The sequence below is a fragment of the Ranitomeya variabilis genome, chromosome 5 (assembly GCF_051348905.1).
Source record: "Ranitomeya variabilis isolate aRanVar5 chromosome 5, aRanVar5.hap1, whole genome shotgun sequence".
Classification (NCBI taxonomy): domain Eukaryota; kingdom Metazoa; phylum Chordata; class Amphibia; order Anura; family Dendrobatidae; genus Ranitomeya; species Ranitomeya variabilis.
This window is the reverse complement of record NC_135236.1, coordinates 166,169,171-166,190,458: the sequence shown is the minus strand read 5'-3', so window position 1 is coordinate 166,190,458 and position 21,288 is coordinate 166,169,171. Positions and strand designations below refer to the sequence as shown.

The window sequence follows — 21,288 nt, the reverse complement described above, 5'->3', positions numbered from 1 at the left end:
CACAAACACAAAACATACAAACTCCTTGCATGTTGTCCTTGGTGGGATTTGTACCCAGAACCCAAGCGCTGCAAAGCAACAGTGCTAACCACTGAGCCACTGTGCTGCCTATGATCTGATAGGTCATCAATATCAGATCTATGAGAGTTATGGGTGTCAGCTTCTAAGGGATTCAACAGCAGCCAGATGTTAGTGAGAAGACGAGCGGAGGATTCCGCGTCCTAACACGGGCACACCACCCCTCCTCCCAGCATAAATGGATCTTACCCCTTGCCAGCTTGCAATTCAGACGCTGCTTCCTCTTTTTTTGTGTGCCTAGAGACACTGTTTGTCTCCCCCATGATTCTACACACAGTACGTAACTGATGAAGGTCCGGTGTGTTGGACCGAAACGTTTTGGGTACTACATTAAAATTCACTAAGAGCATTAAGTTGAGTGCAAGGTTTTTCTTTATGTAGATGTTAGTGAGGCGGCAGAGTGGAACACCACTTCTTTGTCACACTGTTTAGTGCTCTTTTTAGGGTACTGTAAATCAGCTCCTATTAAAACGAAAGGAGCTATTCTTATTCTGCAATACTCAAGAGCGGCCACTAAAGGATGCGACCGAGCGGTGGTCTTCTGCTCCATTACACTTTTATAGATGAATTAATTGAGCATTGTTACATCCAGATTTCAGGCTAGAAGGCTAATAACCCAAGTAATGACAATTATATGGTTATTTTAGAAAAAAACCTGTTTAATCAGTGTTTATGATTTATGTTGGAAACTCAAGTTTGTTTAATATTATCATAATTCCACTGTGAGTATAATGTTACTATTCAGGTGTTAATTATTTTGGCTTTAGCAAAGAAAAAGATTACAAATATTGTTAAAGGGGTTTTCCTATTGAGCTGACAGGCAAGTGGTTATTAACTACTTGCCTGTTCTGCCCGCTGCAAGCTTAAAGCGGTCACTTACTGATCCTGCCCACGATTCTGCTGTTTTCATCAACAGAGCAGCTCTTCCGGCTGCTCTGTCATTGGGGCATGACTGCCGACGTCATGCTGATGGACAGTCGTCTTCCCGCAGTTAGGCATTGGTGAGCTGGTTGTCAATAAGCAGGACATAAGCAGTCATGCCCCATCAACAGAGCAGAAGAGAAGAAGCTGCTCTGTCGATGTGACATCACTGGAAACTGCAAAATTACCGGTCTTAGAGGTTCGTAACCGCTCTGAACCAGCAGGGATCGGTGCCAGGTGGAAAAGGCAGGTAATTACCAACTACCTGTCTGTAAGTTCTTAGACACATAAGAATGAAATTAAACAGTCCCGGCTAACCCCTTGAAATATTCTAATAATACAATAAGACTGCATATGTTTGGTGAGAAGAAAACAACATCTGAGTGTTTATAATTGTAAATCTGATAGGAGGATGAATTAAAGGGGTTTTGCTGTGCAAACTGATAAGTCTGTAGCCTGCAGACTTATGAATCCCCCAGCGCATGGACTGTGCGCTGCGGGATTCGCCAGTTTCTAACCAGGGACTGGACGAAGGGTATGTATGTGTTATACACGTGTATGGAGTGAGGCCTCATCATTAGCCGAGGCATGGCCTCGCTCAACACAAGTGTATGGAGCAAGGCCATGCCCACTAGATGGGCCCTGGCTGGGAGTATGTATACATATATACCATTCGGTCCCGGGTCAGAAACCGGTGAATCCCTGCAGCTCACAGTGCATGCTCTGGGGGAATTCACAAGTCTGCAGCCACACAAAGTGACTGCAGACATTGATTTGGACAGAACAACTCTTTTAAATAAAAAGGGTCAGAATAGTTGTGAATGACGGATCAGATGGTAATACATGTTTTACCACTATAAAACAAAGTGTTGTCTGGTTGACTGTATCAAATCAAATTTTGTATGTAAAAAACTAAGTTATAAATCTGGAGAAACTATCCATTACTTTAAGCTGTAAGTCATTATACATTATAACTAGCTTGCTTACAATTCAGAATAGTAAAGTGAAATTTATACAACCTCCAGTGACCCCTATGGAGATACAACACTTAAAATGCAAATCTTAAACATGTTTTAAAGACCAGAATATTGTAGCTAAAATATGCTGTGAGTTATATGCAGAAAATGTTATACAGCAAATAATAGATTTTAGAATCTGGAATGATTCCCAGTGTTCATACGTTTGGGGACGCCACCACTTAGCCAGTTAAACCACTATTTAAAATAGTCCAGTCTACTATTAGGCCACCTCTTATGTACATATTACCTGAATGGAATTACTATTGCTGAGTGATTTACTAAGCAGCAATTAAATTACTGGTTCATCTAGTGAAACTTTACCCCCTGTGCGCAGGTTTTGGGTTCTTATAAATTTAAGGTGTTTGCTATTTAATCTGAGAGTAACAAAATATAGCTATGGAGGATATCCCAATGTTAAAACATAACCTTTAATACTGTTGAATTAAAAATCATGGACACCCAACAAAACACAAACATAAACAAAAGTGCTCAAGTGAACCAGTACTCAAAGATAAAAATTGGATCGGTCTCACCAATAAAGACGGACGTATCAATATAGCAGTTTGCTTCTCAGTCTCCCAAGCTGGAGAATGGTGGTCCAGGGGTATGGGCAAGGGGTAGGGTTATTTATACTATCTTCCCTGTTGTGCCCCTGTGAGACCGATCCAATTTTTTATCTTTGAGCACTGGTTCACTTGAGCACTTTTTTTTATGTTTGTGTTTTGTTGGGTGTCCAAGCTTTTTAATTCAACAGTATTAAAGGTTATGTTTTAACATTGGGATATCCTCCATAGCTATATTTTGTTGTCAACCCTGAGGGTATAGGAGCGGTGTTGCTCATTGCACGCCATAGCTTTCTATATTAATCTGAGAGTAGCAAAATAGAGTAGCAGAGAGCCTAATTCTAGGGATGTGCTACTTGCTAGGCTGTGTGATGTCAATATAATCAGTGTTTTATCAGCAGGAGATTTTCACTACAGGACTAGGTGTCACGTGCAGTCAAGTCAGGCTATACTGTATAACCCCGCCCCCCAGCTTCCTGTCTAGTGTAGACAGGAAGTTGCTAATCAGAGGTGTGGGCGGGGTTGTATAGATCTCAGCATTCACAGCACTGCTTCATCTACAACAGATAACAGGGATTCTATCAAAACTGCAACAAGCAGGCCAGTAATTGATATATAGCTGTAATCATGTTCTCTATCCCCTATGTTATGCTGCTTTCAGATTACATAGCAAAACCTGCTGACAGATTCTCTTTAAAGAGGTGTGCAATGCAGATTGTAAAACGTAAAATAATTTACCTTTCACATTGACCTGTACTGTGTCTTGGCTATCCTCGATTCCATGCATAACTTCACAACGGTAGGTTCCTGAATCACTGGACAATAGGTTTACAATTTCCAAACTGACATCAGTAGGGATGAGAGGATAGTTTGGCACTGAAATGCGTTCTTTGTAGGCTTCATTTACACGAATTTGACCATCAGTGGCTACCAGTAAAACAGTCTCTCGTCCTTTGTTGTGTCTGCTCCATTTGATTCTGGGTGTTAAGGGAGCCGTTGAGGGGGACACAGTCACATGTTCCAAAGCATTGATGAAATAGCAGGGGATGGTAATTGAATGTCCTAGCTGATAAGTCAGTGGAGTCTCTGCTGGTATACTTACGCTTAATAAGTCAGCATTACCTGGAAATTAATTTTAAAAAGTATTAGTATATAATAGAAGATGGATCATAAACTGCAGCTGTTGACTATAAATCATTGTGGTCAATATAAATTATTATTACTTTAATTTTGACATTTTTGCTTCTAATTATTCAATTTTAGGTCTGTTACACTGATTAAAAACATCATTACATCTGTTTGGCAACCATATGGAGTTGAAATTCTACCCCATGCCTACTGTCTGTTTTTACACACAGCACCGAGTCACAACCCCACATCTTCTTCAGCTTCTGAGGCGGGATCTTTCCTAGCTCGGCAGAAGTTTGATTATGCAATACCAATGTCCACATAAACATCCTGAGATGTCATGGATAATTTGTGTTTTTATATGGTTATTTTTAGTTCATACATATTGACACTGTCCAAGGCTATGGCTATGTATAAAGATAATATTAATATGTACTACCAAAATATCGAAAATACTCACCTGAAACCTCCTCAGATATTGCTGCAGCAATGACACGCAAACACACGAACACTAATAATAAAGTGGTCATAGTTTACCTGTCAAAGAAAATAAACAAATAAAAAGTCAAATTAAAAGTAATACCAGGCAATGTAAATAAAAATAAGCCAATAAATCCAAAATAGTTCTGATACGTCTTGTGTATAGTACACCTGCTCTGTATTATGTATTGACTCTCAGATACAGCCTCTGTCCATGCTTGGATGACTGTTTCCACCAAGAATCTGAATACAATAAGGCCTCATTCACATGTCCGATCTTCGCGCACGCTAGCTATGATTTTCATGGATAGCACTCATACTTGTGATAGTCTGTGGGGCCGTTAACATGTCCATAATTTTACGTGGACTGTGATGTTCACAGAATATCAGGGAGACATGTCCGATTTTGATCCAAGGGTTGAATCAAAATCAACAATGAGAGTCACTGGGCCTGTGAAAAAATTGAACAGCACTCGAAAAGGTAGAGAATGTTTTTCTTAAAGGGAACCTGTCACCCCCAAAATCATGATGAGCTAAGCCCACTGGCAACAGGGGCTTATCTACAGCATTCTGTAATGCTGTAGATAAGCCCCCGATGTATCACGAAAGAAGAGAAAAAGAGGTTAGATTATACTCACCCAGTGCGATCCGGGTCCGATGGGCGTCGTGGTCCGGTCCGGGGCCTCCCATCTTCTTACGATGATGTCCTCTTCTTGTCTTCATGCTGCAGCTCTGGCGCAGGCGTACTTTGTCTGCCCTGTTGAGGGCAGAGCAAAGTACTGCAGTGTGTAGGAGCCGGGAAAGGTCAGAGAGGCCCAGCGCCTGTGCACTGCAGTACTTTGCTCTGCCCTCAACAGGGCAGTCAAAGTATGCCTGCGCAGGAGATGCAGCATGAAGACAAGAAGAGGACGTCATCCTATGAAGATGGGAGGCCCCGGACAGGACCGCGACGCCCATTGGATTGGACCACCTGCCCAGGTGAGTATAATCTAACCTCTTTTTCTCATCTTTCAGGATACATCGGGGGCTTATCTAAAGCTTTTCAGAATGCTGTAGATAAGCCCCTGATGCCGGTGGGCTTAACTCACCTTTGATTTTGGGGGTGACAGGTTCCCTTTAATTTCTCAAAAAACAAGAAACCCGGACCACACTCTAATCAAACTCTGATCAATCTCTGATCAGCGTCTGATCATAATAATCGATCCGTTTCTCTCATACATTGGGCAATTGCATGTGTGAATGAGGCTTACGTTTGATATTTTTATATGGCTAACCAATATACCGTACAATGAATAACACTTTTCATTTTCGGCTCGTTTTGCAATTTTGTAGAGTGTAGAGTCTAGAAGATATTTTTCCAGCTCTTGTAAGTGACTCAAAAACAAGAAAAAACATTTAAAAAACATGTACATTTTACCTTTTTTACTATGCCTGAACCACCAATGACTAGGGTCCATATATACTGTTACTATTTATTATACATAATAATGTGTCCCTCAGTGACATATGACCGGTACAAGCCTCTGCAGGCTATACTTTGACATGTTGTCTATAATGACATGTTTATGGATTTCCTCTAACTGCATTTTCTCATACATATTATGAGTTAAATGTTGTACGTGCTTTTGGGTCATTATGTAAAGTAGCTGTGTGCTGGCTCTATATCTCAGCAGTTTAGGCTTCAGAATTCCCCTACCTCCCTTGACAGGCATTAGCTACTGTTATAAACATAATAGATCTCATGGGGCTTCATCTCTGTCACCTAATCAAATAGGGTCAGCTTCTTAACTTTTAGGTCTCCCTGACAGTCAATGACCGTTAGAGAATCCTTCCATCTCTTTCACTTTGCATAGACAAGACTGATTGACTCCAAGCCTGCAGACCAATAACTGCTAAAATTCTTCCGTGTGCATCTGACTTGTGTCTGACAGACCATCTTTGTTAAAATACTAATATTAGGCAGACGTACCCTTAAGGAGAAATTTGGTTATTGAAACCTAACTGGAGTAGACAAAAGTAAGGTGTTTAGTTTAGAAAATTCTCTCGTCCTTTATTGAGAACCCCAAGAACATTTGGACTAAATTACATAGTACAGTAGAAAAAAAGACACATATCCATCAAGTTCAACAGAGAGATGGGAGAGGATAAATTGAAGGAGTACAGGTACAGCCATAATGCGTAAATCAATCTGCCCTAACAGAGCTAATTTTCCCTCCTCATTCCAAGCACTGATTGAATCAAAATTTAGAAAAATAATTTAAAACACTTAAAGGGAGTCTATCAGTCTATACATGCTGAGCAAACCATGGGCAGCATGAATCTGGGCAGGTCAACATGGCTTCAGCCAGGTATGTTTTTTTTGCTTCAGCCTTTTAGAGAAGACATAGTTCAAAGATCCTTCCCCGGGATCATAGTGAGAGATTGGACTACTCTGGTGTGGTCCCTTACAGCTTCTTCCTACACTGCTTCTGGTGATTGACAGGTCTCTTGGTCTCTCACTATGTACATACAAGTACATTTCAAGTGTCTCTCCTAGTTTTACTTCCCCTAGAATACAAGATGTCCATTAGTACATTAGTACTCATATGCACAACTTTACATTATTTCACAATAATGGAATCTGCCAAACATTCATTTTGTACGGCTTGTAGCTTATGAAAAAGTCGCCTTGTAGCTTATGAACATCTTTTATAGACTATACTGTAATATGTGACTTGGTATCATCAGCAAAATCAGAAACAATATTGTTAATTTCATATTTTATATAGTTAATAAATAGGTTAAATAGTAGCAGACCTAGCAGTGAACCTTACAGTACACCACTTAAAACCGGAGACCATTCAGAGTAACAGGCATTCACCCAACTTTGGGTACAGTCTTTTAGACAGTTTTCAATCCAATTACAAGCCTTAATTTCTAAGCCTATATATATTAATGCTGTTACTAGCACATACTACTGTAAATAGTTCCTTACAAGTACCTTAAACATTTTCCTACATTGGATATTAAAGTGATATACTCACGTTTGGAAGCTATCCCCTATCCATTGAATTGGGGATAATGTCCTGATCAAGGGGAGTCTGACTACTGGGATCTGCACTGATCCCAAGATCCGGAGGCTCTGAAAAGCTCTGTGTGATTGGGGTAGTATTTGATCATGTGCACTGTCATTCATTCTTATGGGTGTGCCAAACACCAGCTGATCCAAGTGCTCAGTTTTTCCAGTAGTACCATTATGTATGGTTGGTGCAGCAGTGTGCCGGATCGACCACTGCTCCATTCACATGGGTCTTTGTAAAGCTCAAGCTCTTGGGTTCGGTGTCTCCCAGTGGCTGGATCCCCAGTGAATAGAAAACAACTTCCAAACTTGAGAATACCCCTTTAAGCTTACTGGTCTGTAATTACCTGGAAAAAGCCTAGAGCTCTTTTTGAAAATGGGCACCACAATAACTTTGGACCTGTTGCATGTCGCATGTCACTGATCCAGTCATTAGACAGTCTCTAAAACGTATGTTTCGGGGCACAGCAATAGCTGGTTTTACTTAATATACAGTAGCCTGGGCCGTATTTACCTTTAGCCAAAAGACTATATTAGTTAATAAATTAAAAACACTGGGATCACTCACATTAGCCACCTTAGCTGATTTTTTTTTATCTCCTCAGTCACCAAATCTAGGGGACAGGTGGGTCAATACACAAAAAGACAAAATACGTTCAGCAGCCTAAATGAATTGACTATGAAGCCACTCACAGTCAGACAAAGTTTAAGTGTCTCACCTACCATCGAAACTTTCAAAAAGAACCTGAAGAACTACCTCTTCCGGCAAGCCTACAACCTGCAGTAACCACCGATCAAACAAACCGCTGCATGACCAGCTCTACCCTCACCTACTGTATCCTCACCCATCCCTTGTAGATTGTGAGCCTTCGCGGGCAGGGTCCTCTCTCCTCCTGTACCAGCAGTAACTTGTATTGTTTAAGATTATTGTACTTGTTTTATTATGTATACCCCTCCTCACATGTAAAGCGCCATGGAATAAATGGCGCTATAATAATAAATAATAATAATAATAATGAGTGTGCTCAGAGAAATGGAACTGGACTGACAGACATGACAACTGGGTGCCCAAGAAGATGACTTCAAGGTTGTACACCTGGTGAAAACCACAGTGCCTCGCAAGATGAGAAGAAAAGATGCTCTAGTGGGAAGAAAAATGTAACAGTAAAAATCTCTCAATACCCTTTATTTGTGTTTTCTCTAATACTCTTAAGAATGGCGAGTGGCATGGAAATGTCAGTCTGGGCAAGGACATCTCAGTCTGGATCATACCAAAATCACCTTAAATAAAGATGTGCCTAAAGCTGAGGAGATGTGATATTTTGGGTACATTCTGTTCACGGTAGGATGAAGAAAGATTGCTATTTGCAAGCACATTAATGTTCCAGTAACAGTCTGTGTGTGGGTGTAGTTAAGGATAAATTGAGGGGAAATCCAGATAAATATTTAAAAGTTCACACAGAGATGTCCAGAAACTGAAATCACTGAATGGCGAGGAAAGCTATGAATGAAAAAACTTCCTGGGAGAACATTTGGCCAGTTTTGAGGCAAATGGTTATACTTTTTGAGGAAGAAAATGAGCCATAAAAATGTCAGCATAAGGACTGTGTGTAAATGAATAATGACTGCAGAAGACCATAGGGTGCCTGACTGGAAGACCTGGCATGTGTACAGGTGGAATAGGCCAGTAAAGTCCAAAACATACCAATTCCAATGAGTTTATCTTGCATGAAAATGTCTGGATCACTAGCTTAGAATAGACCTTAAACCTATCTGGTATCTGGCAATTAATTCCCCAAAGAGGCTCATGCCCAAGCAGCAAATTGATCACACAACCATAAGTGCGATGAACTAGAAAAATCTTTCACAATTGTAAAAATAGGAACAATCTCACAAGACTTAGTGCAGGAATGTACACATATGTTCCTAGGCAGACCCTCCCATAGGGATGTAGGATGAAGGCTGGAGGAGACACCCTTTTTAAAACAGCCCAATTCCCAAGGGAGCTTATCCAGATCCTGGGTGATTGGAATGGAGCTGTTTTAAAATGGGTGTCCTGTTTTTTACTATTGTAATATGATTTTCCATGCAGTGCACCATCTTCAGATTTATTGCCACGACACGAAGTGCTTTAGGAAGGCATAATAGGTGGTATACAATGTATCTGTCAGAGCACCCCCCCCCACATCGTGCAGTCGACTCTATGTATGTTTTGCTGGTAGTATGGTAGTAGTAGTAGTATGGTAGTATGGTAGTAGTATTAGTATGGTAGTATGGTAGTATGGTAGTTGGTAGTTCATATGACTGGCTTTTTTCGTCATTTAAATGACTTATTAAAGGTTACGTTTCTTAATGGTACATCTCCAAGCAAATTGTTATTTTTATTATACTAGCAACTAGCAATGCAAATGTTACTTGTCAGAAGTATATATTTCAGTGGACAAAGGAGTAAGACAGAAAACTGCTATTATATTCTTTATAGTTGTATATTTTTTTAGAAAATATATCATGTCTTGAAAGAGAGTCCTCAGGCCCATCTGTACAAATAATTTTGATTAAATAGCTGGAAATTGCTTCTAATCTTGCTATCATAAAATGTAAGATGGAATAAAAGAGAAGCTTTTAGAATATTTATTTCTAATTAATGAACAAAACAGCAGGATTCTTTTAAAAATAATATACTTACTGTGGAAATGAAATTCTTAGAATTAACTAGAACAAAAGAGCTAGAATCAATAAATACTTAAATAGGTATAAATATGCTAAAAGGTCTACCAACATCTAACTAAAAAAAGGAGAATGGTAGTGCAATAGATTGAGCATGTCATTGTGTTATCACTGAGAATGCAAAAGGGAGGTAAAAACTTGAAATTCAGTAATCCATAGCAACCAATAAGCTTTTAGTTTTAATAATGTAAATATTCTTCTTGATTGATATGAATAAATAAAAAATTCAAACTCCTATCAACAGTGTAGTTTAAATAGATGGAAAAAAATCTTTCCTGGATGTCAATTTTAGAAACAATGAAAATTAAGCATTTTTAGTGTGGATGTTGGTTGTTCCTCTTTAACTTATATGTGTATTTGAAAAGTTATTTTGATCTGCGTGAAATCTACTATATAATTGTCTAAGGGTCACTTCCGTCTGTATGTCTGTCTCGGAAATCCCGCATCGCTGATTCGTTGGCTGTGCTATATACTACGTGGCTGTGCAATATACTACGTGGCTGTGCAATATACTTCGTGGCTGTGCAATATACTACTTGACTGCGCTATATATTACGTGGGACTACGTGGGCTGTGTTATATACTGCATGGGCTGTGTTATATACTACGTCGCTATGGTGCTATATACTATGTTGGCTGTGCAATATACTACGTGGGCTTTGTAATATATTACGGGGCTGTGATATACTGCGTGGGCTGTGCTATATACTACGTGGGCTGTGCAATATACTACATGGCTGTGCAATATACTATGTGGCTGTCCAATATACTATGTGGCTGTGCAACATACTACGTGGCTGTGCAATATACTATGTGGGCTGTGCAATATACTACGTGGGCTGTGCTACATACTACGTGGCTGTGCAATATATTACATTGGCTGTGTTATATACTATGTGGGCTGGGTTATATACTGCATGGGCTGTTATATACTACGTGGACTGTGTAATATACTATGTGGATGTGTAATAAACTGTGTGGGCTGTGCAATATACTGCGTGGCTGTGCAATATACTATGTGGGCTGTTCAATATACTACGAGGACTGTGCAATATACTACGTGTGCTGTGCTACATACTACGTGGCTGTGCAAAATACTACATGGGCTGTGTTGTACACTACATGGGCTGTGCTATATACTACATGGACTGTGCAATATACTACATGGCTGTGCTATATACTACATGGCTGTGCAATATACTACGTGGCTGTGCAATATACTTTGTGGCTGTGCAATATACTACTTGGCTGTGCTATATACTACATGGGACTATGTGGGCTGTGCTATATACTGCATTGGCTGTGTTATATACTACGTTGCTGTGCTATATACTACCTCGGCTGTGCAATATACTATGTGGGCTGTGCAATATACTACGTGGCTGTGCAATATACTACGTGGGCTGTGCAATACACTATGTGAACAGGGGGGAGGAAACAAATCCAGAAAGATAACTTTATGTCTTTTTAGTAAGAATGCTTTATTAACCGTGCAAGGTAGAAGGGCAATGGTGACAACACAGTCGCCCAACAATAATAAAACCAAATAACACACACAGAACACCGGTAAACTGCCTGCAGACCCATATCAAAAATTATATTGATTAAAACAATGCATATTATGGATAACTTGGATCAAAATTTACAACGTCTCATGGGTGGAAATATATTCAATATACTATGTGGACTGTGCAATATACTACGTGGCTGTGCAATATACTACATCGCTGTGCAATATACTACATTGGGCTGTGCAATATACTACGTGGCTGTCCAATATACTACGTGGCTGTGCAATATACTACGTGAGCTGTGCAATATACTACATGGGCTGTGCAATATACTATGTGGGCTGTGCTACATACTACGTGGCTGTGCAATATACTAAGTGGGCTGTGTTATATACTACGTGGCTGTGTTATACACTACGAGGCTGGTTTATACTGCGTGGGCTGTTATATACTATGTGGACTGTGTAATATACTATGTGGCTGTGTAATATAGTGCGTGGGCTGTGCAATGTACTACGTGACTGTGCTATATACTATGTGGCTGTGCAATATACTGAGTTGGATGAATATACAAATGACTTGGCAGAGCACAGTGTATACATTTGCAAAGGAGTGTACCTTCGCATGAAAAGTCAAATGATTTCCATAATGGACATACTGTAGCAGAAGGTCTTGCTTCTCGACCCAGTAGGCTCTGCTGGGCCTACTGGAAGCATTTCTGAAACTCCAGTGGGCCACTCAGTATGGGGCAAAAAAACGAAAACTGTATATGTTACACTGTGTAGATATAATACTGCATTATATGTCATATGATGGCGCACTTTTGGTTCTAAATTGCTGAATTTCTGGAACCGTCTTCTTAGCTGGCAGCAAGAACATTTTGCTTCTGAGATGTAAGGTAACTGGATGAGCTACCAGTGTCAGTTTAGGCTCATAACAGCCTGATGCTGACTTGAGAGTGTGGGTTGTGTCACCAGTAGGCTGTAGTACATCATAAGTTTGACCTGGGGCCTTTACACTAAGTTGTGTCACTAAGCTGGAGGACACCGTGAGCTTATTCATCAATGGCGCATAGGCTGAAGAGTGAAGACCAAATCAGTTTGCCAATTGCACAAAAGACAGTGGGTTTTCTGGAACTGACATATTGATGGCCTATTCATACAATAGTACAAATGTGTTTTATTATTGATGACCTATTCTAGGATAGGTCATCAATAAGAGAATGGTGGATATCTGACACCTATTTCCTATTTAGGTAAATAGGCGATTAAGTGCTGCTCATGCATAGCTTACTATCATATCTGCCTGATGCCATGGGGAATTTTAGCTGATTAGTGGGGGCCCGACACTCACCACACCCACAAAGAGCTTGAATTTGCTTTAGGAATGACCGGATATAAGCAGTAAATTTCAGGTAATCAGTCATGTTGTCGTGTATTGGACCCCACCAGATGACATATTGATGAGATCCTATGGATAGGCAACCAATATGTCAATCCCAGACAACATCGTTAATATCAGTTTCTAAAAGAAGTTAGTCTGCACTACCTTGCATCAAAGGAACTGAACATGTAATGTTATTAGTGAGTGTCCCATTTTACCATGTATTATTATCTAAGTTTTCTGCTTGGTGTGGATTTTACTATAGGCCTATGTGTATACGAAACCTTAAGAAAGTTGGCTTGCTAGGTTGATTTTTAATGCTATTTAATATTTTAAATTATTAATGTATATGTTCACTTACAGAATGTAAATCTAAATCTATTTGTCTATTTCTCCATCTGTCCATCTATCTATGATACTTAGACATCATTGGACTTTCCATAAGGACAATAAGTCATGGACGATTATGGAGTGGCTATCACAGTCACTTAAATTGAACCCCATAGAAAATCTTTGGTGGGATTTGAAGAAGGAAGTTGCAGCCAATAAACACAATATTAGTGAACTGGAAGCCACTGCCTATGAGGAATAGGCTAAGATTCTAGACACCAGAAACTAGTGTCTTGCTATCTATGACATTTGCAGAACTAATATACTAAGTAATAAAGTGGCTTATAATGAAAGGGGTGGAAAATTCTGAAATTCTGAGACTGCATAGTCTTTAAAAGTGGCATTTTAGGCTGAATTTGAAAAAACTACTTGTTGCGTTACTTGTGTTAAGCTACTTCCATATTTCTTGTGTTTTGGGGTTATTGCAAACAGCAGAAACTTTTGCTAAAGCTAGTTTGAAATGGGCTTTGAATATTTTTGATTGTAACTGTACCAGTGATGTGAATCTACCATATTCCTGTGCATTTGAGGTAATCTGCCAAAATAGTAATTTTAATGGGCAAACATATTTTAACCCCTTCATGACCCAGCCTATTTTGGCCTTAATGACCTTGCCATTTTTTGCAATTCTGACCAGTGTCCCTTTATGAGGTAATAACTCAGGAACGCTTCAACGGATCCTTGCAGTTCTGAGATTGTTTTTTCGAGACATATTGGGCTTCATGTTAGTGGTAAATTTAGGTTGATAATTTCTGAGTTTATTTGTGAAAAAAACGGAAATTTGGCGAAAAATTTGAAAATTTTGCAATTTTCACATTTTGAATTTTTATTCTGTTAAACCAGAGAGTTATGTGACACAAAATAGTTAATAAATAACATTTCCCACATGTCTACTTTACATCAGCACAATTTTGGAAACAAATTTTTATTTTGCTAGGAAGTTATAAGGGTTAAAATTTGACCAGTGATTTCTCATTTTTACAACAAAATTTACAAAACCATTTTTTTTAGGGACCACCTCACATTTGAAGTCAGTTTGAGGGTTCTATATGGCTGAAAATACCAAAAAGTGACACCATTCTAAAAACTGCACCCCTCAAGGTGCTCAAAACCACATTCAAGAAGTTTATTAACCCTTCAGGTGTTTCACAGCAGCAGAAGCAACATGGAGGGGAAAAATTAACATTTAACTTTTTAGTCACAAAAATGATCTTTTCGCAACAATTTTTTTATTTTCCCAAGGGTAAAAGGAGAAACTGGACCACGAATGTTGTTGTCCAATTTGTCCTGAGTACGCTGATACCTCATATGTGGGGGTAAACCACTGTTTGGGCGCACGGCAGGGCTCGGAAGGGAAGGAGCGCCATTTGACTTTTTCAATGAAAAATTGGCTCCAATCTTTAGCGGACACCATGTCGCGTTTTGAGAGCCCCCGTGTGCCTAAACATTGGAGCTCCCCCACAAGTGACCCCATTTTGGAAACTAGACCCCCCAAGGAACTTATCTAGAAGCATAGTGAGCACTTTAAACCCCCAGGTGCTTCACAAATTAATCCGTAAAAATGAAAAAGTACTTTTTTTTCACACACAATTTCTTTTAGCCTCAATTTTTTCATTTTCACATGGGCAACAGGATAAAATGGATCCTAAAATTGGTTGGGCAATTTCTCCTGAGTACGCCAATACCTCATATGTGGGGGTAAACTACTGTTTGGGCACATGGTAAGGCTCGGAAGGGAAGGAGCGCCATTTGACTTTTTGAATGGAAAATTAGCTCCATAGTTAGCGGTCACCATGTCAGGTTTGGAGAGGCCCTGTGTGCCTAAACATTGGAGCTCCCCCACAAGTGACCCCATTTTGGAAACTAGACCCCCCAAGGAACTTATCTAGATGCATAGTGAGCACTTTAAACCCTCAGGTGCTTCACAAATTGATCCGTAAAAATGAAAAAGTACTTTTTTTTCACACAAAATTTCTTTTAGCCTCAATTTTTTCATTTTCACATGCGCAACAGGATAAAATGGATCCTAAAATTTGTTGGGCAATTTCTCCTGAGTACGCCGATACCTCATATGTGGGGGTAAACCACTGTTTGGGTGCACGGCAAGGCTCGGAAGGGAAGGCGCGCCATTTGACTTTTTGAATGGAAAATTAGCTCCAATCGTTAGTGGACACCATGTCGCGTTTGGAGAGCCCCTGTGTGCTTAACACAAGTGACCCCATTTTGGAAACTAGACCCCCCAAGAAACTAATCTAGATGCATAGTGAGCACTTAAAACCCCCAGGTGCTTCACAGAAGTTTATAACGCAGAGCCATGAAAATAAAACAAAATATTTTTCTTTCCTCAAAAATGATTTTTAGCCCGGAGTTTTTTATTTTCCCAAGGATAATAGGAGAAATTGGACCCCAAATGTTGTTGTCCAGTTTGTCCTGAGTACGATGATACCCCATATGTGGGGGTAAACCACTGTTTGGGCACACGGCAGGGCTCGGAAGGGAAGGCACGCCATTTGGCTTTTTGAATGGAAAATTAGCTTCAATCATTAGCGGACACCATGTCGCGTTTGGAGAGCCCCTGTGTGCCTAAACATTGGAGCTCCTGCACAAGTGACCCCATTTTGGAATCTAGACCTCGCAAGGAACTAATCTAGATGTGTGGTGAGCACTTTGAACCCCCAAGTGCTTCACAGAAGTTTATAACGCAGAGCCATGAAAATAAAAAATTATTTTTCTTTCCTCAAAAATGATTTTTTAACCCACAATTTTTTTTTTCCCAAGGGTAACAGGAGAAATTGGACCCCAAAAGTTGTTGTCCAGTTTCTCCTGAGTACGCTGATACCCCATATGTGGGGGTAAACCACTGTTTGGGCACATGCCGGGGCTCGGAAGGGAAGTAGTGACGATTTGGAATGCAGACTTTGATGGAATGGTCTGCGAGAATCATGTTACGTTTGCAGAGCCCCTGATGTGCCTAAACAGTAGAAACCCCCCACAAGTGACCCCATTTTGGAAACTAGACCCCCCAAGGAACTTATCTAGATGTGTGGTGAGCACGTTCAACCCCCAAGTGCTTCACAGAAGTTTACAACGCAGAGCCGTGAAAATAAAAAATCATTTTTCTTTCCTCAAAAAAGATGTTTTAGCAAGCAATTGTTTCTTTTCACAAGGGTAACAGGAGAAATTGGACCCCAATATTTGTTGCCCAGTTTGTTGTGAGTACGCTGATACCTCATATGTGGGGGTAAACCACTGTTTGGGCGCATGTCAGGGCTCGGAAGGGAAGTAGTGACATTTGAATGCAGACTTTGATGGAATGGTCTGCGGGCGTCACGTTGCATTTGCAGAGCCCCTGATGTGCCTAAACAGTAGAAACCCCCCACAAGTGACCCCATTTTGGAAACTAGACCCCAAAAGGATCTTATCTAGATGTGTGGTGAGCACTTTCAACCCCCAAGTGCTTCACATAAGTTTATAACGTAGAGCCATGAAAATAAAAAATAATTGTTCTTTCCTCAAAAATTATGTTTTAGCAAGTAATTTATTATTTTTGCAAGGGTAACAGGAGAAATTGGACCCCAATAGTTGTTGCCCAGTTTGTCCTGAGTACGCTGGTATCCCATATGTGGGGGTAAACCACTGTTTGGGCGCACGTCGGGGCTTGGAAGGGAGGGCGCACAATTTGACTTTTTGAACGCAAGATTGGCTGGAATCAATGGTGGCGCCATGTTGCGTTTGGAGACCCCTGATGTGCCTAAACAGTGGAAACCCCTCAATTCTAACTTCAACACTAACCCCAACACACCCCTAACCCTAATCCCAACTGTAGCCATAACCCTAATCACAACCCTAACCCCAACACACCCCTAACCACAACCCCTAACCCCAACACACCCGTAACCCTAAATCCTAACCCTAATCCCAACCCTACCCACAACTGTAACCCCAACACAACCCTAACCCTATCCTTAACCCTAACCACAAGCCTAATCTTAACCCTATTTCCAACCCTAGCCCTAATTCCAACCCTAAGGGTACCGTCTCACATAACGATTTACCAACGTTCACGACCAGCGATACGACCTGGCCGTGATCGTTGGAAAGTCGTTGTGTGGTCGCTGGGGAGCTGTCACACAGACCGCTCTCCAGCGACCAATGATGCCAAGGTCCCGGGTAACCAGGGTATACATCGGGTTACTAAGCGCAGGGCCGCGCTTAGTAACCCGATGTTTACCGTGGTTACCAGCGTAAAAGTAAAAAAAAAAAAATGTACATACTCACATTTCGGTGTCCTTCAGGTCCCTTGCCGTCTGCTTCCCGCTCTGACTGAGTGCCGCCGTACAGTGAGAGCAGAGCACAGCGGTGACGTCACTGCTGTGCTGTGCTCTCACTTTCTGGCCGGCAGACAGTCAGAGCGGGAAGCAGACGGCAAGGGACCTGAAGGACACCGAAATGTGAGTATGTACGGTTTTATTTTTTTTACTTTTACGCTGGTAACCACGGTAAACATCGGGGTACTAAGCGCGGCCCTGCGCTTAGTAACCCGATGTTTACCCTGGTTACAAGCGAACGCATCGCTGGATCGCTGTCACAACGATCCAGCGATGACAGCGGGAGATCCAGCGACGAAAGAAAGTTCCAAACGATCTGCTACGACGTACGATTCTCAGCAGGGTCCCTGATCGCTGCTGCGTGTCAGACACAGCGATATCGTATGGATATCGCTGGAACGTCACGGATCGTACCGTCGTAGCGATCAAAGTGCCACTGTGAGACGGTACCCTAACTCTAATTCCAACCCTAACCCTAAGGCTATGTGCCCACGTTGCGGATTCGTGTGAGATTTTTCCGCACGATTTTTGAAAAATCCGCAGGTAAAAGGCACTGCGTTTTACCTGCAGATTTACAGCAGATTTCCAGTGTTTTTTTGTGCAGATTTCACCTGCGGATTCCTATTGAGAAACAGGTGTAAAACGCTGCGGAATCCGCACAAAGAATTGACATGCTGCAGAAAATACAACGCAGCGTTTCTGCACGGAATTTTCCGCACCATGGGCACAGTGGATTTGGTTTTCCATAGGTGTACATGGTACTGTAAACCTGATGGAAAACTGCAACGAATTCGCAGCGGCCAATCCGCTGCGGATCCGCAGCCAAATCCGCTGCGGATCCGCAGCCAAATCCGCTGCGGATCCGCGACCAAATCCGCTGCGGATCTGCGGCCAATCCGTTGCGGATCCACGGCCAATCCGCTGCGGATCCGCAGCCAAATCCGCACATGCCATAACCCTAACCCTACCCCTAACCCTAACCCTACCCGTAACCCTAACCCTACCCCTAACCCTAACCCTAGTTCTAACCCTAACCCTAGTGGAAAACGAAAAAAAAAAAATATATATTTTCTTTATTTTATTATTCTCCCTACCTATGGGGGTGATAAAGGGGGGGGTTATTTATTATTTTTTTTTATTTTGATCGCTGTGATAGAACCTACCACAGCGATCAAAATGTACTTGTAAGGAATCTGCCGGCTGGCAGATTTCGGCGGGCGCACTGAGCATGCGCCCGCCATTTTGGAAGATGGCGGCGCCCAGCGAGGAGACGTACGGACACCGGGAGGATCGGTAAGTATGAAGGGGTGGTGGGGGGGTGGATTGGAGCACAGGGGGGGTGATCGGACCACAGGGGGGGTGAATTCAAACAAGGAGGGAGCGGACAGGAGGACGGGGGAGCCGGCAGGCGGACGGAGGGGACCGGACCCCATAACGGAGGACTGGGGGGGCGATCGGTGGGTGTGGGGGGGGGGGTCACTTAAGTATTTCCAGCCATGGCCGATGATATTGCAGCATCGGCCATGGCTGGATTGTAATATTTCACCATTTTTTTAGGTGAAATATTACAAATCGCTCTGATTGGCAGTTTCACTTTCAACAGCCAATCAGAGCGATCGTAGCCATGGGGGGGTGAAGCCACCTTCCCTGGGCTGAAGCACCACTCCCCCTGTCTCTGCAGATCGGGTAAAATGGGAGTTAGCAGTTAGCAGGGACGCGATCATTCCATGACGCATACGCTGCGTCATAGGTCGGATTGGCACAGACTTTCATGACGCAGCGTATGCGTCAAAGGTCGGGAAGGGGTTAAGACAAAAAAAAAAATGATGGTGCACTCACCGGTCTTGTGATTCAACAATGGTTTATTGCGGCATATGCAGGAAAACAACTAGGGAGAACATGGATTGAAGAGGACAATGGCCATTTCGCGTGCCTGCCCTTCAACGGGTCCTGATAGTGAAAGGAAATGGGCAGACACCCTTAAATTGCCATGGTCCACGCGAAACAAAAACTCTCCTGCCACTCAAATCCCTTAATTATACGCAAAAAGTCTTTAGTATCCTTTACATAGGATGGAACATTGTGTAACAGCGGTCGAAGTAACCAATCTAAATACCAAGATAACGGCTCTGTGACAGAGCCTACCCCCGACACGATGGGACGACCTGGGGGACAGATCAAAGATTTGTGCAACTTCGGTATGTGATACCAAAAGGGTTTTAACGGAAATTCCAGGAATAGTTTAGCTGCTTGTTTTACTGACATAACCCCCATATTAGTATATTTCTTTAAAAAGGAACGTAAATCATCTTTAATTTTGGGTGTAGGATCCTTATTGAATTCCCTATAAGTATTTTTAACTGACAGTTGCCTGAGAGCCTCTGCTACGTAGTATTCTTTTCTCAAAAGTACTGTACTACCCCCTTTATCTGCTGCCCGTATAATTGAATCAGACCAATTAATTAGATTGGTTACTTTGACCGCTGTTACACGATGTTCCATCCTATGTAAAGGATACTAAAGACTTTTTGTGTATAATTAAGGGATTTGAGTGGCAGGAGAGTTTTTATTTAGCGTCCATCGATATAGAGAGCCTGTATACCAGAATCTTACAAGATATGGGGGTGGCAGCTATAAGGGATATTTTAATAAACACACCCACAGATATTAAAACTGTTGATTTCATTTGTGAGGGTCTCTCTTTTGTATTAAAACATAATGCCTTTAAATTTGATAGAACATGGTATACGCAATTAGAAGGTACCGCGATGGGTACAACTGTCGCGTGTACCCTAGCAAATTTGTTTTTAGCGGTCTTTGAAGAAAGATGGATTTTTGCATCAAGTAACCCCTATCTCAAGCATCTCAAACTTTATTTGAGATATGTAGACGACATTTTCGTGGTGTGGGATGGTTCCCAGGAAACCTTCACACAATTCGTGGAGTTCTTGGACCATTCCAACATCATGAATATGAAATTCACGTCGAATTTTGGGGGGGATGTGCTAGACTTTCTAGACATAAAACTGACGGTCCAGGAAGGGGTAGTCCATACGGAAGTCTTTCGTAAACCATCAGCATCTAATGCGCTTTTACATTTTAATAGCGCTCATCCTCCCTATACAAAACAGGCTCTTCCCTACAGCCAGTTTTTGAGAGTTAGGAGAATTAATAATAAAACTAGTGGTTTCATCAGACAGTCACAAGAACTATACAAAAGGTTTGAAGAACGAGGTTATCCCCGCCAACTTTTGGATACAGCATTGAAAAGGGCGGTTGATAATAGTTGCGTCACTCCCCTTATTCTAAAAAAGAATAGAAAGGGTAACAAATTTGTTTTTTCTTTTAAGTTTAGTCTGATGGATAGGTACATCAGGTCCATTATTAGAAGAAATTGGTATATTTTTGAGCAAGGATGCAGATCTAACATACATGGTAGAAAATGGTCCCTTATTTGCTTCTCGTCGCAGTAAGAATCTGAAGGACTTATTGGTCCATAATTGCTTTGTGAGTGAGCAAGAGAATTGGTTAGACACAGTAGCCCCCAAAGGCAATTTTAAATGTGGCCATTGTAATTTTTGTTTTTTTCACATAACAGGTTACATTTTGGTGTGGTTTTCCATCAGGTACGGCAATTTATTTCATGTAGAACCACATTTGTAGTGTATGTTATTATTTGCCCATGTGGTTTTTTCTATATTG

At 41.4% G+C, this 21,288-nt stretch overlaps 1 protein-coding gene across 2 annotated transcripts in view; it reads right to left on the bottom strand.

Annotated features, from left to right (window-relative positions):
- Positions 1-21,288, bottom strand: part of ACAN (aggrecan) — a 142,951-nt gene that overhangs the window by 71,352 nt on the left and 50,311 nt on the right. For both annotated transcript variants that reach the window (XM_077263458.1, XM_077263460.1), the window contains exons 2-3: positions 4,170-4,246; positions 3,320-3,703 (exon numbers count right to left, since the gene is read on the bottom strand). In XM_077263458.1, the coding sequence (XP_077119573.1) occupies positions 3,320-3,703; positions 4,170-4,239 (454 nt within the window). In that variant the 5' untranslated portion in view covers positions 4,240-4,246. The remainder of the gene's footprint in view (positions 1-3,319; positions 3,704-4,169; positions 4,247-21,288) is intronic.